The 26,367-nt window shown below is 38.4% G+C and overlaps 1 protein-coding gene across 1 annotated transcript in view; it reads left to right on the forward strand.

Moving 5' to 3' along the window:
• The window catches only part of jazf1b (JAZF zinc finger 1b), a 32,380-nt gene that overhangs the window by 1,469 nt on the left and 4,544 nt on the right, over positions 1-26,367 (forward strand). Inside the window, exons 2-3 of the mRNA XM_038269524.1 lie at positions 9,755-9,827; positions 10,467-10,657. Of these exons, the coding sequence (XP_038125452.1) occupies positions 9,755-9,827; positions 10,467-10,657 (264 nt within the window). The remainder of the gene's footprint in view (positions 1-9,754; positions 9,828-10,466; positions 10,658-26,367) is intronic.

The following is a 26,367-nucleotide window of genomic DNA, read 5'->3' on the forward strand; positions in this document are numbered from 1 at the left end:
TCCCTTCATTCTTTTACAACTGAGTTAATCTACACCCTAAATATGAGATTATAACATACTTTGTATCTTGTGGTCTCGTTTCTTGAAAAAAGTTTTAAAAAATGTATTTTAAATCAGGGTTAAATTTGTTCTAATTGATTTTGACATTAAACAATTATTGAACCAATCCTCAATTAGGCTTCTTTAGAATAAAAAAAAAAATCATTAGTTAAAATGTACAAATTCTGAAACATGTACTTTGCTGAAAGCACCATCAAATCAAACAACAATGTACAAAAACTACATCATGTTTTAATGAAGAAGCTTTTTTGACTGCAAATATGATTTATCCAGAAATCCTCCTGTGGCATAATTTTAGCTTGATGTGTTTCAGATTCTGTTAATAATCTTCTATTCAGCTCCTTTTGCTATCTGATTATTAGTTGAAAAATAGTCAACAGACTACTCCATTAGCAAAATAATAATTAGGGCTGGACAATATATCAAGACCTGAGACTCTGATTTTCTTCTTTTTTAAAGATTTAAAAAATGGGATTGTATCAATTATATCAATGTCTATATTTCCTTGTAATTATACTTTCCTATAGTAGGTTTGTTAAAAAGAGTAATTGTGTGACATTTGGGAAAAAGCTTTAATATTGATGTGTCTTTTCATAAATGAGTTCTTAAAAGAAAACATTGTGATATTCATATATGATAAATATTTAGATGAAAAATACAGAGATATTTATTTTGGTCCATATCGGCCAGTCTTGTTATAAAGTTCTGTTTGCTAGTAATGCACTTTATTAATCAGAAAAAAACATGAAATCATATTATTAGATAACAGAAAGATTTCAATTGTTACTACATCTGCCTGGAATATTTATTTTGTTATTTCTGTTTTAATATTAATCAATAACAGTTTTTGTCATTTTCTTGTTATTTTTGGTTTTGATGTTTTGAGATTTGCAAATATATAGATTAATAATACAACATGGTAATTATGCAGAATATAATTCCCTCTTGCAGGATTGTTCTTTATCAGGTAACACTGTGTTTCTAAAACAGGTGATATTAGCTAATTTTAGCAGACCTGGAGTTGCCAGATAAGCTTCTTAAGTTTAGATTTAAAATAGAGCTACTTTAAGAGGAGTAATTTTTTGTATTCTTTTGGTTTCCACATAAATAAGTACGTATATATTTTTTCACTGCTAGAACTGGTTGTGAACCAGAGGGAAACCTGACCAGTTTATTCGTGATGTACAGCAACAGGTCGGGGAGGAGGGTTGCTGGGTTGCTCTATACTCAATGCATGCTGAGAAAACTCCAATTGCTTCAGTATATGCTGATGCTTTGGCAACTTAGGTCTTGACAACACTATAACAGAACATTTTAGAAGTTTAGAAAGCTTAACTCTGTACATCCTTAGTATACCTATAGACGTAACTGGCTGAGTCTATTTAAGTTATTTGCTTATGAAGAAGTGAAACACTGTACATTATTTGAGAAAAAAAAACAAAAACAAAAACTAACCTGAAATACTGCTTACTTACATATTCCTGTTTGTTTTTTTCTGAAAGGTTCTTAAACCCATTTACTTTGATATTATTTTCACAAGGTTCGTAATTTACAAAGATTCTAAATTAGTTAATTCTATACACACATCAAAAAACTATTTAGACATTGATTTGTGTTGTTTTGAGCCTGGTATATATCAGATAAAGTATCATGAGTTATGCTTTGATGCATAAATGAAGATAATCTCTTTTGATTTTCTCATCCTTTTAAACGTGTTTTGTCTATTAAGAGATCTGGAGCTTGTTGTTTTTCCTTCTACGGTCAATGTTTGCTAGTTTACAGAAATGTGTGTTTATGTGTTGCAGTACTTAAAAAGGAAATTACATTTACTAAAACTGAAATTGGTACTCATCAAATTCTGACTGATTATGTCTTTAAAAGGAAGTTTAAGATTGCATATAAACAAGGCACATAAGCCAACAACACATCTGCTGCTCCAGTTCAAATGGTTAACAGATGGTGTCATATTAAGATAGTATCCAAACTCACTCAAAGCACTGCCCTTATTTTTGTTGTGCAACTCATATTACACAAACAGAATGCATACAGTATAAAGAACCTTTGTTCTTTATACTGTATGTATAAAGAACATCGTTCTACAGGTGAGAAAATCACATGATCCATCAAAAAAAGCGTATGCAACACAAACACAAGAACAGATGACTACTACAGTAATGGCAAATTAGCATCACAAGAAAAAATAATTTCTATTGCTATTGTTTCTTCAAAATAGCATCATCCAACAATGATGATGTAAATACCTGGACATATTTTGAGCCATACAAAAATTAAAATACTTATTTTTCTTAAAGAGTGAGAACAAAATCAGAACAGCCCAGATAGAAACACTTCTTGAGTTATATTGTACTGTAACAATGACTGTTATAAAGTCCCCCATGCAAGTGTTGGCATAAGGGAGAGTGTTGGCCTAATGGTTAGAGCAGTGCACTTGTGCTTTTAGAAGGTTGCAAATACCAGGTTCAATCACCACATCCTGCCCTCTGGGTCCCGGAGCAAGACCCTTAACCCCACACTGCTCTCAGGGTGCTGCACAATGGCAGCTCACTGCTCCCCAAGGGGATGGGTTAAATGCAGAGGTAAATTTCTCCAGTGTGAGATCAATAAAAGTTAAACTGCTGAAAAGAAATATTTGCAGTAATGCTCATTTTTGCACCTAGGGTAGAGTAATTTGTCAAAAAAATTTGTCAAAACATAACCTTGACATATAGGCGTCACAGCAAAAAAAAAAAAAAAAAAAAAAAAATATATATATATATATATATATATATATATATATATATAAAATTGCAGTCTGATTTAGAGCCAGCAGTACCTTTTAATTGCTGTGTTTTCTAGTTTTAGAAAGAAGAAAAAACTGGATTGTGATTCTTATTAAAATGGAAATCCGTCAGGAAAAGCCTGATTGGTCCACCTCTTATTCCAAAGTGGCAAAGCGGTCTTAAATTGAATGACAAATCTCAAATTGAAGTCAATATTTTGAAATGAAAAGAATGTGTCCTCTGTTTTTTATTTCTTTTGAATTTTGTATTTTTTTATAAATGGATTACAGGCTGTTTGACTGAAACAAAGAGAACCAAGACATGCATCCATCAAACTATCTATTAGTACTTTTTTTCCCCTGCATTTGTATATTGTTTGTCAGCATGCTAAACAACAATGTCCTTTTCCCACAGCTTGACTTTCAACTCCGGCATCTGCTCTCCTGATCCAATATTTCAGACTCTTATTATTGAAGGTGACAGGGCTCAGCTGCCTCTTTTGTTCTTGTTTGTTGCCTGATTGCCTTTAATATCCTTAGACTGGTGCTGTGTGTGCATATGCCAGAGGTGTTAGTATTAGAAAAAAGAAAATGTGGCTTTCAAATGACTTACTAGGGAATAATGAAGCAATTAGTTGGCTCAAAGTGGAAAAACTTTGCCCCCCCACCCCTGCAGCCTCCCCTGTCTACAGGCCTGTGTGCGCTAATAGAAGTGCGAAATCTTACGCGTTCTGCCAAGTGCATGTGAAGCTTAATTACAGAGGGGGTGCCTGATTTGGCATGTCTTCCTCCTCATCTGGTGGCCTGTTGCTTAAGGCTTCATTCTCCCATTGTAATTAGGCGCCTGATAATAAGCACACATTCCTGTGCTTGAGCTGTGCAGCCAGGCTGTCTGAGTCTGTGAACAAAAGGGGGCACTGCTTGCCTGTTGATTGGAATAGATAGATAGATAGATAGATAGATAGATAGATAGATAGATAGATAGATAGATAGATAGATAGATAGATAGATAGACATTTCTCTTTACATCACATAAAATCATAATATTATGGTTGCAATAGATTACAATAGAAATCATGAATATTCTTTGTTGTCTTAAAGCGGGAGAATCACATGTGTTGGTGGCCACACAGAAAGGCAAAAGATAGCAAAATAGGTCCACATCTCTTTTTTTTTAAACTTCAGGAATAAAAATATTCAACAATTTGATGTAAGAACACGAATCAATCAGTAAAGGATAACTCCAGTTCATTTATAAATAAATGCCGTCCCATTACCCAAAAGGCAAGTGAGATTTAATTAAATTAAAAGTGTGCACCGTAGTTGGGTGCCTGAAAACCCACAAAAAGCACGTCGATGACCCTGCTTAAAAAACACAACTAACCACTCAAAGAAAACAAAAGTGCGACAGCAGAGCCAAACTATAACACAAAGTTGAGATCCTTTGGAGTAATTACTGTGCGCACATTAAGCCTTTGCTTCATACTACGTCCCCATGTGTTCGGTCAGCTTTAGACCAGAAAGACATTTGATCTATTTTGTTTTGAACTGTGAACACATAACTGGGGTCAGGAATATCGGAGGCTAAAAACTAGCAACAAGCTTGCAAACACAACGAGTGTATTTGTTGGCAGTCCATGCTGGAGGCTCACTGACCTTTTTTTCTCTTTTGCTCAATAACTGCCAGTCATTCCCAGAGAAAAGCCCGGAAGTAATAAATTTGCTAAACGGTAACTAGTTCGCCGACCTGTGCACCTGGTGGGCCTAATTATATTTACCCAATCCCCCACTGTTGCCTCTGGGGGGGTGGGGGGGCTTGTTTTCCAATTCTATTTTTGTTTTTCTTATCAGGATAAATCTGGAGTTACATCCAATTTCTTCTAGTTTCTGAGTATGATATACCATAATTACTAGTATCTTTAGTGGTTGTTTTCATTCTAGTGAATTCAATGTCAAGATCATCAGACTTTTGAAAGTTGAATAATTTCAGGCTTAAAAGTAAAAATATTAAGCCGTTAAGAAAAGGACTTTTATTCTATTATTACCTCACTGGTAAAACATGAAGAACCAGCAGTGAGGATTTCTGCATCTTAGCTTGAGTTGTATAAGTTGCTGCTTGTGTTAAACACACTTATAATCAATCATTTTAGCCACCCCATGTTTTCTCAGTAAGCCACAAAAAAAGTGGCTTTCACATGGAGCTTGTCTCCGTTTCATTTCCTCTTCAGAGGTCACATTGTAATGAATTACCTGTGCCACCACTCCTGGTAATGTTCCCTGCTGCTCACAGTCGCCATAAACATGTCACCATAATGCTCACCACTCGACTCTGCCCCAGGGTGCGTTGGACTGTCAGGGGTGGAGCAGCCAGATGTCTCTGGAAATGAGAGAGGGAACTGTGTGTCTGGTGTGCGCACAGCAGCAAGGAAGCTAGTCCTGTAGAGAATGTTATGAGACGCTAGAAGGAGTCACTTCCACCGCTTGAAGGCATGCTTGGGGATCTGATGTAGACCATCATATGGGGCTCTTGCTCTTATTTATTACTGAATCATTTAATTTGTGTTCGCCAATTGAAGCCAATAATCTAATCAGGATTCTGTCAGGATTACATTTGCTCAGTTTGAAAAAAAAAAGACTCATGATCTACCGTTTGTCTGGAATGTATCATAACAAGTGAGCTTATTTTACTTGCCTTTTCTCCAAATAAGATAAGTAAGCTTTCCATTTAGAGAAGACATTCATCAGGAAACGGACAAAAGAACCTGTTTATCTTCTAAGTTGATCATAACTATAGTCAATGCATCTAATAAGAAGGTAAAAAATACAGCTGTAACAAGCAAGTTTGTGTGATAATTTATCTTTATTTCGCCACCACACACAGTTATCAGGATGGGAAGGAGGAACAACAGGTCACTGATGGATACCTACAGCAAAGAGAGGCATCTTAGCTCCATAGGGTATCAATACCCAGTAGCTTTTACAAGTTTTTTGTAAACACCATTATAATGGATAGATATTTATAATGAATATATATAATGGACACTCTCCCCCGCTCAATTGTTAAAGAGGGACATTATGCCCTGAGATAGAACAGATGACACATACAGACAGAGAAAAAGTCACTGCATTAGTGTAAAAACTCTTTACGTGGAATATGGATAATTCAGGTGTATTGCCAGCTTAGCACTACTATAATAATTACTTTTAATTAAACCTATCCACACTGTTGTTAGTGGTGGCAGGCCTTCACGGAGAACAAATAAATATCAGTGGTAAATGCAATAGATTTAGATTAAAATATTGGTGCATCATCAGATCACTGCATTATCTAATGCCTAAAGCATCAGTGTCTGAAGACATAAATAGAGATCACTCTGCAATTTAGAAGGAGTGTTTCATACATGAATTTTGTGACAAATTTCCCAGAAGCCCCTCTAATGGTTGCCCACCATGGTGGACCACCTGTGTAGTTTGATTAGAAAGGTTCTCATCTCCACTTGAGGCACCTTCCTCTTGGTCCTTGACTCATGGTGGCCCTAAAGAATACCAGAGGTTCTTTTTTGGGGGGGGGGGGGGGGGGGGGGGGGGGGGGGGGGGGTCCCTGCAGTTTTCCTTTGCAGTCCCCACCTGAGGCTTTTGTGATTTACAGCGTGTGGGAACAGACCAATCCACTGCTGTTTGAGCTGGCCGCCAGTCCACAGCTTGAGACTCATTAGGGATTTTTGGAGGGATTTCTTGTGCACTATTGCACACACGCATGCCATTACTGCAAAGCTCTGAGCAGTCTGAGGGCTGCCTCTGGCTTTTGGCATGGGACTGGTGTCATAATGACTGCGTGTCTCCAGCTCTTTGCAACTATTTGATAAAAACAGAGTAGGTTACAATCTGCTGTCCTTCACACCAGGGATACATCCACTGTTAATGAAACGCTTGCACATGGCCTCAAAGAACTGTCTGTAGTCATGGTTTAAGATCTGTGTAGTATCTAGAGACTGAAACAGAAATTTGAAAGTTATTCTCAACAACTAAACCTTCGCCTTAATACTACTTTACATATAGAAATCACTTAAATAGAACCTCTCCGACAATATAAAGTGGGCTTAAATATCTCAACAAAAGCTCATGCCCTACGCAATTGAAATAAATGTTAACGGAAAGTCCTTCCCATCTATTAAGGGCATCCCTCAAATCACAGTGATGGCCTATATCTACAACTGGATAAAATATGAGAAAATGGTAGATGTTGCTGTTCACAGATTCACCCAGCAGTTCATAAAAGGACCGAGAAAATCTAAAGTAGTCCTCAGTTAAGGTCAGTATTCCTGGACAAAAAGTGTATTTACTTGGAGAAAGCCAAAAACCACTCCTGACCAAGAGAAATTTGGAAAAGACCTATCTCACATTTCCCTAAAAACATCCCGATAATCTACACCAGCTTTGATTTGGTATTATACCACAACCTCATTTCATAATATAAAGTTTAAGTGATCTTGGGTTATGCAGCAGATAATATTTCAATCACACCAAGTCCATCAACGAAAGCCTCACAAAGAAGAACATTATATGATTTTTTATGAGTGTCCTGGTGAAGGTTCAAGTTTAAACTCAATTTATATAATTTATTATGATCTTATGCAAGCTTGTTTGCATTTAAAAAATATCAAATGTGGCAGAACAAAAACAATTCTGCAAATAAGGATGATTTTATTATGGAAAAAATCAGGACAAACATGGTTATTTCCTTGTTCTGTGAGTTTTTCTCTCATTGCAGTTTTCATTTAGGTGACAATATTTGCAGTATTATTAATGTTATTTCTTCTTCAATAAAGCGCATAAGAGTTTAAAATCAATGGCCCAATAAATGGTTCCTAGTGCTTGTGCTGGATAGGACCAAGCGCTAGTTTGAACTTGGTGGGTTAAGAAACCTTCCTAAGAGGCTGCCAGAGGGGCGGACAGCTCTGCTGTGGGTCAAACTGTTGTTTTAGGGGCCGTTATGTTCTCCCACAACAGTGGGAAGAGTTGTTTTTTTTAAGTGAGGTATGCTTTACCTCGGGGTGTGGAGGAGGTTACTGTTGTACAACACATTTAGTGTCACTGAGCAAGATGAATGTCTAGAGCTGACGAGGCAAAAATACAGTGTGAACTGTGGTCATTTGTCTGCATGCGGTTTCTTCTGGGCTGCATATAGAAATGGTTTGATATAGTGAAATCTGCTACTATAAAGAATATAAAGATTTTCACTAAGAGGGGTTTAAAAATTTTACAAGTTTAGGTTAGTTTCTAAATGTTCATTCATGGATAACATGGTGTATTTTCTCTGTACTTGGCGGTCAAACTTCCCAAGTTCCTACCAGAAGTACAACAAAAAACTCTGAAGTCAAAAGCCCAACAGGAAAAATCGGAGCTCACCAAGCAGCCTTCTATTCAATATGTCTGCAGTTACAAGAGGTAGTAGAAGTTTCAGTAAAAAATCATTGTTAGAACTTCTGATCATGTATATTATGTATACACACATGTAATAATGTATATTATGGAGAATGCAGTCAAAACTGCTGGTACAAACAATAAAGGAATTGCTTCTGATAGTTTGTGTTTAATAAGAGACAACCACATAGTTATTTGGATTACTAATAGAAGTCAATGCCATAACAAATAGCAACGCTCACTGTTTTCAGACCTTTTACTAGGGTGTATCTTGGTTCAGAAACTATTTGGTCTAAGTTCATTGTTGGAATTAACAAAAAGCTGACCCTCCAAAGTTGGAATAAAGGCTGGGAAATGAATAAATTGGTATATTTATTAGCCAGGGCTTCATGAAAAAACTGGATTTATCGCTTATTCATTTGTCCATGGTGGTTCGTTGTGTTTGGTGGAGATTAACCCTTATCTGGTTTCGGCGCCTATCAGTTTTTGGCCACCCTGCAGTGCACTCCCTGCCTTGCCACCCCTATGAAAATGGTCTGGCTCTGTCACTGTCAGTGTGAATGCACCATTAGTCCATAAGAGCATGAAGGTCATTAGTCCGTGGCTCGACTAAGGTGTTGAGGAGCCCTATAGCTCATCTGCAGGTTTTTGGGGTTGGTGTCTCTCATCTCTATAGTTTCTATATTAAATTAGGATTTATTTTTGAAAGTCTGCTTAAGCACACTGATACCATGGCTATATCATTACAGCTGGTATTATTACATATGACTCTTTGGGCAGATGCTCTGAAACCTTCCCCACGGCCACATTTTGGGTATTATGAAACACGTTGGACCAACACTTGCAGCACGTCTTTTGCCTCAGACCATTGATTGAACATTTCTTCGAATTCTGTTCTGTATGTTTTCCTTATGCTTTTGTTCATTTTTCTATGTATTCCCTCTATACAACTTTCCAATGATTGGCCAGAGAACTCGGTGAGCACTCAGCTTCTTTATCAGAGACCTTTATCAGCTTATCCTCTTTGAGGAAAATTTGCTGAACAACATCCATAACAGGGCACGGTGGTATAAAATGGTTAATGCTGGAGTTAGAAGCCTCACCTGTGCATTAATCATCTCTGGATCCAATTTAAAGATAGTTATTCTTGAGATATGGTAAGGAAGATTGAACTGAAATCAGGAACAACTACTTTTACCACAGAAGCCTGTTGTGTAAATATATGTATGATCTTCTTCGTGCACCTTTTGATGTTTCTTAATGTGATTTTATCCTATTTAATTATGATCTTGGTTTTCATGCTATGTGTCAGCCTTACAAGGAGATTTGAAGTGATATTGACAAATGAAAAACAGTAGATACTGAAAAGTTTGATTTTCTATGTCCAAGTCAGTAAAATAGAAAAGCAAAATAATTAGCACTGTTTATTTTATTTTATTTTATTTTATTTAGTCCAGCCTGTTCCAATGTGTCTTTTTTTCTCCTCCTTAGATACAGACCCCTGTCTTTTGGAGAAGCAGGAGCAGCAGCAGCCAACATATATTGCTCTCAGTTACATCAGTAGGTAAGGACATTTTTTAACATTTTAATACATTTTAAAACTACATAAGTTATCCACTTTAAAGGGTTTAACTCAGCAACATCAATTTGTTGCAATCTGATTAAATCTCAGATTAATATGATCAGTTTCTGTTCTTCACTTAAATAATGGCCTGCTACTGTGGTTTTGTGGGAGACTCAGTAAGTGTTGCTGACGGTTTGGTTTGTCATCTGGTGGATTGCTTAGATTAATTTCTGTGGTGTTGTGTTTTTGTTTTAATGCTCTGAGATCATCCCAGCTGGCTTTGATATGCGGCTCTAACAAAGCTTTTATAGGCCTTCCTGTACGTCTGTGTGCGACACAGTGTCCCACTGTCTCCCTGCTTTCACAAACGGATCTTCATGTGGCCGTCGCTTAATTTGTCAACTCCACTTTTCTTTCACCAGTGTCTGTGTAAATGCTTCAGTCTTATTATACCAATTTACAAAAACATTTTACTGCTTCTATAAACCTGTTTAGTTTTTATTTAAATGTGGTTAGTGGTGTTTTTTCCAACCATGCATTCTACAACTGCAGGGCACAAATTTAATTAGTGAAGAAAGTGTGAATTTACCTTCTTTTTTTTATAAAAGTTTGTTACAGTAGTTTTTTCATCTACTTTAGGTTCATGACTGATGCCGCAAGGCGAGAACATGAGGCCCTGAAGAAAAAACTACAGCCCAAACTCTCCCTAACAGGCAGTCTGTCACGCAGCAACGTTTCCACTCCGCCCCGCCACACCAGTGGAAACCTCACCCCTCCAGTCACCCCACCCATCACCCCTTCCTCTTCCTTCCGCAGCATCACACCTACAGGTAACCTTTATACTCTTTTTTTGGAGGGATAACCAGTGTCACAGCACAGTAGCGGATATATTATATCTTCTTCCTAGAAGCAGAACCTTGTTTGATTCTCAACCCCTTTCTTTCTTTTTTTTTTCTTTCTTTTGTGTGGATTGAGTTTTGCATTATGGTATAAAGGAGATATGAGAACAGGTATTGAATATTTTTTTTCTAGCCTTCATATCCAGATTGGTTATTGGTTATGGATATTCAAAGCAAAGGCCACGCTTGTAACTGTAACACTTAGGGTTGTCGCAATACTAAACTTTTCAACTCGATACCGATACTCAGGAAAATATTCGATACTCGATACCATTTTCGATACCACAAGGACAAAAACAAAGACTCAAAAATTCTACAGAAATATTTTCATTGATAAATAAAATACAATAAAAAAATACAATAAAGGTTGTATTTTTTGCACAATATTAAGCAAGCTTGATAAAAAAACTTATAAAATTAAAATTAAGTGTTCCTTCCTTGGCTATGCTTTGCACACATAACAATGACACTAGCCAAACCGGTTAAGAAACAAAAATAATTTTCAGCAGCTGCATCTCTTAGAAAAAAAAAAAAGTGTGAAACTGAAAAGTGCACAGAATTATTCAACCACACAGTGTTCTGAAAGTGCATTGTCCTCGATTCTGCACTTTAGATGAATGACTGCTTAGGTGCCACTGGTGGTGGCACTGTACTTTTAAAAACGAGTGTTGTATCCAGATACAACTTTTCAGTATCGATACTTTTTTGAGTATCGATACTTTTGACAACCCTAGTAACACTGTCTGTGAGCACCTGCTCTAAAACTGTAAATATAAAGCTTTTATAAGGGATGTCCCGATCAAGACTCTATGGGTGCGTCCGAATTTATGGGCTGCGTCTTCCAAGGACCCGGTCTACCTGCACAGGGTCCTTCGAAGTCAGTGAAAATAAGGTGACTGGAAGAGTTTTGGCTGTGAATTCAAACAGGTCTAGCCTTTGGCAGCTTTCTCCGCCCATACGCACTGTCGTTTAGCAACCGTGACAGTTGACACAAAATGCAGGAATAGAATGAATACCTCAATACTTTTCTTTTTTATTTATTTATTATTTTTATTGTTAAGTTAATAGAGATTACACTCATGAGAATACAGAGTAGAATAAAGGTGCAAATACCAGGAGCATAGGCGGATCTACTGGGGTGGCATAGGGTGGCAAATGCCACGCTAAATGACAGCCTTGCCACCCCAGCTGCCACCCCAGTTGGCGGTAGGGGTGGCGAGGCTTATAAATTATGGATCATTTGAGAATTACGACCGCTAATTTCCAATGTCGGACTGCAGTGAATGCAGCACGAGATGACAGAGAGCGACTGAGACTGATTGTTTTGAAAACCGAGCGGGGCAAAGCGAGGGAGCCAGGGGTCATGGGGAGAGGAGACACGGGATGAAACAGGTAAAAACTGATTAACTATCTATCGAGAAATTAAATCATAATGAAAGCACAATGTTGCTAGCATAGCTGCAATGCTGATTTTGAGATGATAAAAATCAGGTTGCAGAACGTTATTTCTCTAACTATGATGTTAGTTGGGCCTGACGTCTCAGGCTCATAAAGACATGAACAACTTTCTGTCTAGGGCAAGGGAGACATACGAGCAAACCGACTCACAAGACAGTGAGTCAGAAATGGAAGAGGTTTCAGAGCTGTCCCAACCTGAATGGGAATCCTCCACTGATCCAGAGTTGAGGACGTCCAAATCTGAATTTGAATCCTCCACTGATCCAGAGTTGAGGACGTCCAAATCTGAATGTCAAACCTTTTCTGACCCAGAATTGAGGACCATCTCTGAAGCAGATTCAGAGGAACAATCTGTGGAGACGGTGGCAGGAAAGCTCAGTTCCAGTGAAGTGTTAAGATATTACAGCATAATATTTAAAAACACATGATTGGGGGATGGGGAATTTTGTACGTATAAGCCCACTTTGTTGGGATGTGTGTGAGTAAATCACACTAGTTTATTCTTTAAAAAAGCTTGTGCATAGTTATTAACACGGCTGCATCACTGCACTGCAGGGTCCAAAGCTCACCTGCTGTGTTTCTCTGTGATGTTGGCGTGCTGTGACTGTGCATCTGTGGGTTCTCTCCAGGGGCTCTGGCTCGCCCACAGGGTTTTAAAACCTCCTCGATTGGTTCACTTTGTTTCTAGAAATGTCATGATCACTAGTCTTTTCTTCTGGTAACTTGCTGCCTGCTTATGCAGCTAGAAATATCTTGGTCTGTTAAGTTGGATGAACAGTAGTTTGTCAAACATCCTTTCACAGGGGTTTAGGGTAGGGATGCACGATATTGGGATTTTGGCCGATATCCGATATGCCGATATTTTAAAACTCATGTAACCGATATCGATGTTAAAGCTGGACAAAAGTATATATATAAATATATATATATATATATATAGAGAGAGAGAGAGAGAGAGAGAGAGATTTTACATTTAACAAGTTGCAAAATTACAATTTCTAGCAATTTTGTTATCCATTTCTGACACTTTGAAAAATAATATACTCAAATATATTTTCATATGCTGATATCAAAGTGATTTTTAAAAACGCGGTATCGATCTATTTTACTTTCAAAATCTCGTGAAATTTCATCGTTCTGTTACAAACTCTCGTGATATTTTGCAAATTCTTGTGAGATTTTGTTAGTAAAATTGATCGATACCGCGTCAATATATCAACATCATAGGCGGATCTACTGGGGTGGCATAGGGTGGCAAATGCCACCCTAAATGACAGCCTTGCCACCCCAGCTGCCACCCCAGTTGGCGGTAGGGGTGGCGAGGCTTATAAATTATGGATCATTTGAGAATTACGACCGCTAATTTCCAATGTCGGACTGCAGTGAATGCAGCACGAGATGACAGAGAGCGACTGAGACTGATTGTTTTGAAAACCGAGCGGGGCAAAGCGAGGGAGCCAGGGGTCATGGGGAGAGGAGACACGGGATGAAACAGGTAAAAACCGATTAACTATCTATCGAGAAATTAAATCATAATGAAAGCACAATGTTGCTAGCATAGCTGCAATGCTGATTTTGAGGGAATAAAAATCAGGTTGCAGGACGTTTTTTCTCCAACTATGATGTTAGTTAGGCCTGACGTCTCAGACTCATAAAGACATATTTGTGGTCAACTATGACAGAAAATAAACTATCAAGTTTGGTTGTACTCAGCATTGAATCAAAACGCACAAAGGCATTGGATCTAAATAAATTTGTGAAGCGTTTTGCTGAGTAACATGGAAATCGCCGCATTCAGCTGTTATAGTCATGTCAACTTTATGTTATTCTCTCTGGTGAGCCTTTACAGAGCTGTTACATTTTGTTTTGCCACGTGAGAAAATCTGATATTTCCTTTAATAAAACCAAAAGTGTTAAAAGTAAAGTTAAAAATTTGATACTGGTGTAAATCCTGCTTAATATGAAGCAGTGTTGTTGTTTCTTTTTTTGTATATATAATATGAAACTATCCAGAAATGACCCGTATGAACCTACTCACAAGCAAAATGTATTTTTATGTTGCTTCTTTTCAGATTTGTGGAGATTTTGATGTAACATACAGAACCCGCCTTTTTGTTGATACAGCAGTATGGAGGACCAACTCTGCCATATTTAAAAATAAATACAGAAATAAATAAATGCTTAATAAATAAATAAGCATACAATTAATTGCCACCAAAAATACAAACAACAAATAAATGTAAGTAGAAATTAAATTATACAGCTAGTCATAAAGGTATATAACTCTTTTAATTGGCTTCTTTATTTCTTTGCCTTTTTAATATTTACCTTATTTATTTTTTTGTCATTTATTATCTTCAACTTCATTTTTTAATTACTTATATTTTTAAGTATTTATTTATGTGCATGTTATCATATTTTTGTCTGTTTTATTCTTCCTTTGTATTTTTTTACCCTAGTTATTTCTTCGCTGCTATTTCTTTCTGCCTGCCCTCTTTACATTTCTGCCTGCCATTATAATATAATTTCTAATTACATTTATTTGTTGATTGTATTTTTGGTGGCAATTAATTGTATGCTTATTTATTTATTGAGCATTTATTTATTTCTGTATTTATTTTTAAATATGGCAGAGTTGGTCCTCCATATGCAGCTCTATCTACAGCATATTTACATGCATGAAATGTCCCTTTCATGTTGCCTTAACTGCTGTATGTCAAGTTACTGAGGAACAAATGGGGTAAATGTGTGTTCAGAGTAAACATTACATAGATGTCCAGTACCTTGTTCGGGTGCCTTGACCCATTTATCTCTACTGTGTAGTTCTGCTCAATTTTGGAACAGCTCAGTCCATAGATCTCTGATAGGTAAGTTTTTCTTTCTATCGTTTCTTCTTGTGCAAATGCTGCAAAGCTGCCTCTCTGACAGTCAATCTCACACATCTACTACTCAGCACCTGTGTCTTACCTTAATACCTTTCCTGTCATAAGGCCCCTCTAGAAGTAGTGTAATCATTCTTCTATCTCCTATTAAGTGAGATCACAATGTACGATGTATTATTAATATGAACTGTTTCACATGAAACACTAGTACTGTACATACTATTCTCACCAAACTGTGATAACTGTGATTAAATTCAGTGTAAACAAATGCCATATGTTGCCACCCCTAAAAAATTCCTGCCCCCCTCTTGCCACCCCATAAATATTTTTCTAGATCCGCCCCTGATCAACATATAAAAATATGGCAACATTTGGTGAATTTTCGTAGCATAACGATGACATATAGCAATATTTCATTAGTAAAAGAGATTGATATGGTGTTTTTAAATGGCAATATATCAGCATATGAAGATATTGGGATATTTTAATGTATCAATATTTTCCCCTCGTCTTTAGAAGTTTTTAAGTCTGTAAAAAAGAAGTTTTCACAGTTTCAGAATTAGAACTGATAAAATAATTGCTGTCTGTGGTTCTACAGTAGGCTATGGTGTAATTGAGCAATATATGAAAAAAAAAAAAAAAGAACTATGAACTAGTTCATTTTTTGGAACTGTGAACTTAGTTCAAAATTTTTAATTATGAACTATGAACTGAACTAGTTCATTTTAAAATGTGTGAACTGAACTTTGAACTAGTTCACGTAGAAAGAGAACTTTCCCGACACTGGTTGTACTAACCTAATAACAATTCAAAATGAGTCTGATACACTGGTTAAAATATTTATTAAAGATCAGCCAATGACATATAACAGTGTAAAAATAGCTTTATGATCAGCATAATAAAATAAAAACTGAAGTAATTACTAGTAGACAAACTAGTAAACAATCTGCTGTTATTAGAACCAAATGAAAGGTACTGTGTGTACCATGGAGACATGGCTATGAGTTTGCATTCAATGGACCTCTCTAGGGAAAACAAAACCCTACAAAAGGCATCTTATTTCTTTAGGGTCTCCCTTAGAGAAAACTTCTTCAGACCTCAATTAAACAGTCGATTCAAGTAACAAATGAAACTGTTTACAAAAGAAGGTGAAAAAATAAAGAAGCTAATTAAGTGATACATATATTTATGTCTCACCATATAATTTAATTTCTACCTACATATTTATTCATTGTAATATTGGGGCAATTAATTGAATGCTTATTTATTTATTTATTGAGCATGTATTTATTTATGTATTTATTTTATATACGGTAGAGCTGTTCCTCCATAAATAAAATATCTTATCTGTGCAAAGCCTAAAAACAGATTTATGTAAACATCCTGTCTGGTAAATTAGGCCATGAAAATACAATATCTCTAATTAGAGTATCTTAGTGGCACATATGGGAGAATTTAATCTTTTTGCACTCAAAATGTATAATGCTCACACTCAAAACATGCGCTCTCTCTCAAATATTTTCTCTTCTCTCTTTGTTTCTTCTCTCAGATTTAATGCTTCTTGCACATTTATTTTCTCCTCTCGCTTGCCTCCTTCTCTTCGCGCACAAACCGCGCTCTGCTCGAGTCTCAGATAGGCTCTGCTTGCGGATTTTTTTTGCTCTCTCAGACTGCAGTTTGATCGTCGCCTAGCAACCTTTCCAGCCAATAGAACGACAGCCTGGGAAAGGGTGCGCTTGTTTAACCCTACTGAGTGTGCCTGTGCTACTACGCCACTTAAAAGAGCGTCAGCTGAAACTGCTATTTACAGTAGTTTTGTGGCTGATTGTTGTTTCAAAATAGAAAACCTGGTTTCATGTCTTAGTTTTGCCCTGGATTTGTAGCGTTTGTGGACGCTACGTCGCTACTTGATCAAAGCAATAACGTCACTACAGGAAAGTTACTTTAACTTAAATGAAGCAGCGACGCTACGGTGAAGCTACTGGAAAATGTAGTTCAACTAATAGCTTCGCTACATGTAGCGGCGCTACTGCCCATCACTGCTCTGTAACAGGTCAGTGACTATAGCTCTTAGCCGTTACTAGCCATTTATTCTTAGTCACTGACCTGAGTTTCTGTTTCCACAGAGGACCCGGTTTAACCGCTCCAGCTGACGACTAGCACACACTGTTTTTTTAATAAAGACTGTTGGAACTCATCCAGCTCTGTCTGTTGAATATTGAGTCCAAGGTTTCGAGCCCTTTTGACATAAACAACAACTGCTTTGACAACTTGAAACTGACCAAACCAAAACCACTGTTTTAGCAAGAAGGAACTAGAACCCCAGGTCAGAGGGGAGTTAATCCCAGCCCCCCCACCAGAGATTGTGTACACTCCAATAAGCGTACCCCCACTGGAGGAGGCAGCAACTGACCTGAAAACAAAGCCCCGTCCACACGAAGTCAAAATGAAAACGAAAGGCTAATATTTTCCAGAACGTTTGTCGTAAAGACGGAGACGTAAAATAAATGTGATCGTCCACACGAATGCATGAAAATGCTGCAAAATGTATGCCATGCCTGTAAGTGGCGCTGTGGTGCCAAAGCAAAAATAGGCGACGAAATGTTGGGCATGCGCACTAATATTTATACATGGTTGCCCTGCGGGTCCATTCCCGTGGTTCAGTCAAATTCAGGTGCTGAACTATGTCGTCCATATTGCTCTGTTCTTCCTGGAGATATTCCAGAAGAAGAAGATTCTGTTGTAAGCCCGACAGCGGGGTGAGTAGCATGAGCAGCAACCATTCAACACAGTACGGCGCCATTGTTGTTGTGATACTGTGTCGCGCATGCGTGTTTAGAGGCAACGCTATGACGCATGCGTGTAAAAAAAAAAAAAAAATGCGGTTAGAGCTTAAAGATGGAAACGCAAAAACGGCGTTTCAAAATCTTCCCACTCTGAAGGCTTGATAAAAAAAAGATTGTTTACAGACCCCCGAAACACCGGCTTCGTGTGGATGAGAGGCTGGTTTGGTGAAAAATTTGTGCGTTTAGGCCAGGGTTTGACTTCGTGTGGACGGGGCCTAAGATTATGACAAAGATGTCCACCAGGAGACCCCGAAGCCAGTTACAGAGACTAAGTGAGGTACCATCAGAAAGTCTACTAGCAAACGTGAATGAAGCTCTGCAAGCAATTCCTACATCAACCATCACTGACACTAATGCTAGTGCTGTATACTGCACAGCAGCGGTAATCCTAGAGTTACTTGGCTGTAAGAACAACCATGTGATGAAATACCCAGCATAGAAAAGAAGGCTGGAGGATAATATCAAGGCAACAAGGAAAGAAGTGATTCAATTAACCAAGGCTTTAAAGGAATAGTACACCCAAAACATGATTAGCCTTCATTTTCTACTCACCCCCATGCTGAACAACACTCTGGAGTACTTTTTTGATATCTCAAATGCATCTGGAGATCTGGGAGGCTTCTTGCTGTCTGCTGACATTCAAATAATGGAGGTCTATGGTGCCCGAGACAGAAAGGTCCATAAAAGTCCACAAAAAACGTGTCAAGATTCCTCCATACTGCTCGTCCAATGTATTCCAAGTGTCCTGAGTGGGTAGCGTCCATAATTTACTCGAAACGAAGTCATTTAGAATGTTTTTAGAGCATAAACAGTAGTGTATAGGATTTCCTGAAAGCGCGCACCTGCGCGATCACGACGCTACGGAAGCCGGCAGACCAAACCAACGCATTCAGCTCGGCAAATAACTCATGCTCTTCCTCAACACTGAAGTCCTCAGACATTTTTCTTTCGTTGTTTCTTTCTTTGCACAGGTAAACAGCACATTTCTTCTTCTTCGCTTGCATTATCGGCAGAGCAGACGCTGAATGCGCACTTTCGTCTGGTTTGGTCTGCCGCGGTTTCCGTAGACTCGTGAATGCGCTTTTGGGAAATCCTATACACTACTGTTTATGCTCTAAAAACATTCTAAATGACTTCGTTTCGAGTAAATTATGGACGCTACCCACTCAGGACACTTGGAATACATTGGACGAGCAGTATGGAGGAATATTGACACGTTTTTTGTGGACTTTTATGGACTTTTCTGCCTCGGGCGCCATAGACCTCCATTATTTGAATGTCAGCAGACAGCAAGAAGCCTCCCAGATCTCCAGATGCATTTGAGATATCAAAAAAGTACTCCAGAGTGTTGTTCAGCATGGGGGTGAGTAGAAAATGAAGGCTAATCATGTTTTGGGTGTACTATTCCTTTAAGAGGTAGGCCTACAATGAAAAAGCAAGTACCCAAGAGGTATAGCCAGATGCCCATAACTGAAGCAAGTTCCAAACAAAGGCTCCAAGCCTTGGCCAGCCGCCTAAGACAGACTTAGACAGATTTATTTTGTCGTTTTGTTTACACCAGTTTAAACAAAAATAAATTTGTGAACTCCGCCCACATTCTTTTTTGTGGGCGGAGTGTAAACAAAAATAGATTTGTGGACTCCGCCCACATTCTTTTTGTGGGCGGAGTCCAGAAAAAAAGAATGTGGGTGGAGTCTTTTCTATATCTATGTGCTTTGTGAGTGGTGGTAGCATTCTAACTGACACTCCCAGCGGTAAGCTGACTATTATTGCTCCTCAAAGCTCTTTTGGATTTAAACTCCAACAAATCACAAAATGCCTTCCCGGGAAAAGTATTGTGAACTAAAACAGTTGCGTGAGTTGAATAGGAGAAACGTTCAATACCTCTGTGGACTGAACGAGCAACTGGAAAGGGACTTACCTGAAATTGACTTTACATGTGATGCTAACAGCTGGATTCAAAATGAGATAAAGTTGAGTAAACAGTTGGAAAAAAGGGTCCAGGGGCTTCAACAAGAACTCAAAGCCCAGGAGGCTTTCCGGATGAAACAACATCAGGAAGATGAAAAAGTAGAAGCTTTACGTCGGAAAAATGCTGAACTTAAGCAGCAGGCAAAAACAGCAGAAGAACAGTTAGTCGATATAACTGTAATGAAGCTTCAGTTCAAAATTGCAAAAGCGCAGGAGGAAAAGTTAAAGAAAAACAACAAGATATTGATGGAAATGATTGAGAGCTTGACAAAAGAACTGTCATTTCAAACTAAACTGGATAAGAGTTACAGAGAGACTCAAGAATTGCTTGATGAGTTGGAGAAAGTTGAAATAAGTTTTTTACAAAAGATTCAGGAAAAAAAACAAAACTTGGAACCTAAGATGTCTACATGGTTCGCCTGTTTGGGAAAAAGGAAGCAACACAAGATTGAAAAACAAATAACTTCCATCATGAAGAAAATGAAGGATATGAAAGAATATCTTGATCATATTGAGCCCTATTTTAGAATAGACCCGACGCTCATGAACAACTTTCTGTCTAGGGCAAGGGAGACATACGAGCAAACCGACTCACAAGACAGTGAGTCAGAAATGGAAGAGGTTTCAGAGCTGTCCCAACCTGAATGGGAATCCTCCACTGATCCAGAGTTGAGGACGTCCAAATCTGAATTTGAATCCTCCACTGATCCAGAGTTGAGGACGTCCAAATCTGAATGTCAAACCTTTTCTGACCCAGAATTGAGGACCATCTCTGAAGCAGATTCAGAGGAACAATCTGTGGAGACGGTGGCAGGAAAGCTCAGTTCCAGTGAAGTGTTAAGATATTACAGCATAATATTTAAAAACACATGATTGGGGGATGGGGAATTTTGTACGTATAAGCCCACTTTGTTGGGATGTGTGTGAGTAAATCACACTAGTTTATTCTTTAAAAAAGCTTGTGCATAGTTATTAACACGGCTGCATCACTGCACTGCAGGGTCCAAAGCTCACCTGCTGTGTTTCTCTGTGATGTTGGCGTGCTGTGACTGTGCATCTGTGGGTTCTCTCCAGGGGCTCTGGCTCGCCCACAGGGTTTTAAAACCTCCTCGATTGGTTCACTTTGTTTCTAGAAATGTCATGATCACTAGTCTTTTCTTCTGGTAACTTGCTGCCTGCTTATGCAGCTAGAAATATCTTGGTCTGTTAAGTTGGATGAACAGTAGTTTGTCAAACATCCTTTCACAGGGGTTTAGGGTAGGGATGCACGATATTGGGATTTTGGCCGATATCCGATATGCCGATATTTTAAAACTCATGTAACCGATATCGATGTTAAAGCTGGACAAAAGTATATATATAAATATATATATATATATATATAGAGAGAGAGAGAGAGAGAGAGAGATTTTACATTTAACAAGTTGCAAAATTACAATTTCTAGCAATTTTGTTATCCATTTCTGACACTTTGAAAAATAATATACTCAAATATATTTTCATATGCTGATATCAAAGTGATTTTTAAAAACGCGGTATCGATCTATTTTACTTTCAAAATCTCGTGAAATTTCATCGTTCTGTTACAAACTCTCGTGATATTTTGCAAATTCTTGTGAGATTTTGTTAGTAAAATTGATCGATACCGCGTCAATATATCAACATCATAGGCGGATCTACTGGGGTGGCATAGGGTGGCAAATGCCACCCTAAATGACAGCCTTGCCACCCCAGCTGCCACCCCAGTTGGCGGTAGGGGTGGCGAGGCTTATAAATTATGGATCATTTGAGAATTACGACCGCTAATTTCCAATGTCGGACTGCAGTGAATGCAGCACGAGATGACAGAGAGCGACTGAGACTGATTGTTTTGAAAACCGAGCGGGGCAAAGCGAGGGAGCCAGGGGTCATGGGGAGAGGAGACACGGGATGAAACAGGTAAAAACTGATTAACTATCTATCGAGAAATTAAATCATAATGAAAGCACAATGTTGCTAGCATAGCTGCAATGCTGATTTTGAGATGATAAAAATCAGGTTGCAGAACGTTATTTCTCTAACTATGATGTTAGTTAGGCCTGACGTCTCAGGCTCATAAAGACATATTTGCGGTCAACTATGACAGAAAAGAGACTATCAAGTTTGGTTTTACTCAAATCAGAACGCACAAAGGCATTGGATCTAAATAAAGTTGTGAAGCGTTTTGCTGAGCAACATGGAAATCGCTGCATTCAGCTGTTATAGTCATGTTAACTTTATGTTCTGCTCTCTGGTGAGCCTTTACAGAGCTGTTACATTTTGTTTTGGCACCTGAGAAAATCTGATATTTCCTTTAATAAAACCAAAAGTGTTAAAAGTTAAAAATGTGATACTGGTGTGAATCCTGCTTAATATGAATCAGTGTTGTTGTTTCTTTTTTGTATATATAATATGAAACTATCCAGAAATGACCCGTATGAACCTACTCACAAGCAAAATGTATTTTTATGTTGCTTCTTTTCAGATTTGTGGAGATTTTGATGTAACATACAGAACCCGCCTTTTTGTTGATACAGCAGTATGGAGGACCAACTCTGCCATATTTAAAAATAAATACAGAAATAAATAAATGCTTAATAAATAAAATAAGCATACAATTAATTGCCACCAAAAATACAAACAACAAATAAATGTAAGTAGAAATTAAATTATCAGCTAGTCATAAAGGTATATAACTCTTTTAATTGGCTTCTTTATTTCTTTGCCTTTTTAATATTTACCTTATTTATTTTTTTGTCATTTATTATCTTCAACTTCATTTTTTAATTACTTATATTTTTAAGTATTTATTTATGTGCATGTTATCATATTTTTGTCTGTTTTATTCTTCCTTTGTATTTTTTTACCCTAGTTATTTCTTCGCCGCTATTTCTTTCTGCCTGCCCTCTTTACATTTCTGCCTGCCATTATAATATAATTTCTAATTACATTTATTTGTTGATTGTGTTTTTGGTGGCAATTAATTGTATGCTTATTTATTTATTGAGCATTTATTTATTTCTGTATTTATTTTTAAATATGGCAGAGTTGGTCCTCCATATGCAGCTCTATCTACAGCATATTTACATGCATGAAATGTCCCTTTCATGTTGCCTTAACTGCTGTATGTCAAGTTACTGAGGAACAAATGGGGTAAATGTGTGTTCAGAGTAAACATTACATAGATGTCCAGTACCTTGTTCGGGTGCCTTGACCCATTTATTTCTACTGTGTAGTTCTGCTCACTTTAGTACAGCTCAGTCCATAGATCTCTGATAGGTACGTTTTTCTTTCTATAGTTTCTTCTTGTGCAAATGCTGCAAAGCTGCCTCTCTGACAGTCAATCTCACGCATCTACTACTCAGCACCTGTGTCTTACCTTAATACCTTTCCTGTCATAAGGCCCCTCTAGAAGTAGTGTAATCATTCTTCTATCTCCTATTAAGTGAGATCACAATGTACGATGTATTATTAATATGAACTGTTTCACATGAAACACTAGTACTGTACATACTATTCTCACCAAACTGTGATAACTGTGATTAAATTCAGTGTAAACAAATGCTATATGTTGCCACCCCTAAAAAATTCCTGCCCCCCTCTTGCCACCCCATAAATATTTTTCTAGATCCGCCCCTGACCAGGAGCATGAACAAATGAAAGCAGATGTAATAATATGAACCTTAGTCAGTTATATAACATAATGCTGTCATTTTGCACATCTCTGATGTTGCTGCTATTTTCAAGTACCCATCACTGTAAAAATGTCCAGAGCTGGATATTGGTTATTTGTTCTCCAGGTGCAGTTTCTTATATTGTTAAAATACTTTACAGTACAGTATTTTATTGTTTATCTTTTAATTATTTACTATTATGAGTCAAAAAGCAAAGCTCTCGATTTACCGGTCGATCTACGTTCCTACCCTCATCTATGGTCATGAACTCTGGATCATGACCGAAAGAACGAGATTGCGGATACAAGCGGCCGAAATGGGTTTCCTCCGTAGGGTGGCTGGGCTCTCCCTTAGAGATAGGGTGAGAAGCTCGGTCATCCGGGAGGGACTCGGAGTAGAGCCGCTGCTCCTCCACGTCGAGAGGAGCCAGTTGAGGTGGCTTGGGCATCTGTTTAGGATGCCTCCTGGACGCCTCCCTGGTGAGGTGTTCCGGGCACGTCCCACTGGGGGGAGGCCCCGGGGAAGACCCAGGACACGTTGGAGAGACTATGTTTCTCGGCTGGCCTGGGAACGCCTTGGGGTTCCTCCTGAAGAGCTGGAAGAAGTGGCTGGGGAGAGGGAAGTCTGGGCCTCCCTTCTTAAGCTGCTGCCCCCGCGACCCGACCCTGGATAAGCGGAGGAAGATGGATGGATGGATGGATTTACTATTATGTTATTCTTATAAACGTTTCTAAGGTCCACATTTGTGTGACCATTTTTTTCTGTAATTTTTTTGCTGCTGTTAACATCAGAATTTTCTCATTGTGGGACAATAAAGGGATTTTATATTCTATTATATTCTATAAAAGGGGTAGACAGATATAAGTAAATCTAATAAATGTATGTATAAAAAATATATCTGCAGAATATCATATAGTCAACAACAAAAAATACTTAGTTTAGCAAATTGTGCATAATAGCAAATAAAAAATAAAAATCAACTTAGATTTATTTTCCCCACACTGCAAATATATTAGAATCTGTCCTTAAATCACAGCCAAACCCATTTACACACTAACAGATGAAAACCTTTGGATAAATCAAACATTACCTGCCACATATCTGACTCAAAAACCATTAAAACAACTATTATCATTCATTTCAGATGGAACTATTCACATACGCGTATTATATTAAACTGAACTTCCGATATTCACCACTGTTCGGCGCCAAGTACCTTTTTCCTCTGATCAAGGAGCAGCTGGCTTGGTTCGATTCGCAATGAATCCTGGGATAACCAAGTCTACAAAGTACCCGTCCTTTAAATCGGGTAAAAAGAAGGACGTACTCGTAGGCTGCATAACGAGGAGTCTGGGAATCCGACCATACCTTGGCTCCGCAAGTAATCAAGTAATCGGCCTTTGAATCTGGCCTTACATAAATCTAAAGGTAACCTTTTTTTTTTTTTTGCCAAGTTGATGACCTAAGCCATGTTGAGGAACAAGTCTAGCCCCGAGCGCTACTTCTCTTCTTCTACTTTGAAAGGTTTTTCAGCCAGGTTGAGGAGATCCTCAAAGTATTCTTTCCGCCGTAAAACAATGTCCTCGTTCAGGGTCAATATCTCCATGCTCCCACTAAAAACAGTGTTAGAGAAGCACTACTCCCCCCTCTGAGGGGACACCTGACAATTTACCAAAATCTCTTTGAGGCCAACCTGTAGTCCTTTTCAATGGTCTCTCCGATCTCCTCCCAGAACCAAGTTTAGATTCCGCAATCATGCACACAGCGACATGCTTGGCTTCACAATACCTGCTTGCTCCATCAGGATTCCCATAAGCAAACCTGGCTCAATAGGACTCCTTCTTCAGCCTGACAACATCTCTTGGGATTGCCACCACATTAGGCAGCACAGACCTTACCAACTCAGCTATTGACAGTGGCATCAACAATACAGGTAGAGAATACTGTCAACTCATCTGTCATCTCCGCAGCATCCCCTGGATCTGAGAAAAGCTCTCCCTGAGTTGGGAGTTGAATACATCCTTAAGTGAGGACTCTGCTAGATGTTCTCAATAGACCCCCCCAATTGCTTAGACCTGCCGTGTCTGTCTGGCCTCATCCTCTTTCAGCGTATCCTCCTCACCACAAGGTGGTAATTTGTTGACAGCTGCCCCCCTCTTTTCCCTCAAGTGTCCAAGATATGTGGCCGAAGGTCGGAAGATCGACTACAAAGTCAATCATTGACCTCCAGCTTAGGGTGTCCTGATACCAAGTGCACCAATCGGCATTCTTATAATTGAACATAGTGTCAATTATAGACAGTCCATGACTTCCACTATCCAATAATGAAACACTTCTCATGTTCAGAGCTGGGGGTCCGTTCTTCACGATCAGGCCCCTCCAGGTGTCACTGTCATTTCCTACATAGGCATTGAAGTCCTCCAGCAGAATGTTGGAATCCCTGAGTGGGGCTCTACCTAAAACCCCCCTCGGGGACACTAAGAATGCCTGGTACTCTTTACCAACATTCTGCCCATAGGCCAAGACAAGATTCAGAGTCATGCCCCCTACCGGAGGGCGAAGGAATGTGACCCTCTCATCCACTGGTTTGAACTCAAACGTGAGGCGGCTGAGCTGGGGGAAACAAGCAGACCCACCACAGATCTGCCCCTCTCACGGTGGGCCACTCCAGAAAAGAAGAAAGTCCTGTCTTTCTGAAGGACCTGGAATCAAGAGCCTAGCAAAAATCTAGTCTTTATTATTTTAATTATCCAGATACAAACAAAATACTTTGCTCTGTAAATACTTGGAAA

This window comes from Cyprinodon tularosa, unplaced genomic scaffold, assembly GCF_016077235.1.
Source record: "Cyprinodon tularosa strain WSP-4 unplaced genomic scaffold, ASM1607723v1 ctg73, whole genome shotgun sequence".
Taxonomy (NCBI): Eukaryota; Metazoa; Chordata; class Actinopteri; order Cyprinodontiformes; family Cyprinodontidae; genus Cyprinodon; species Cyprinodon tularosa.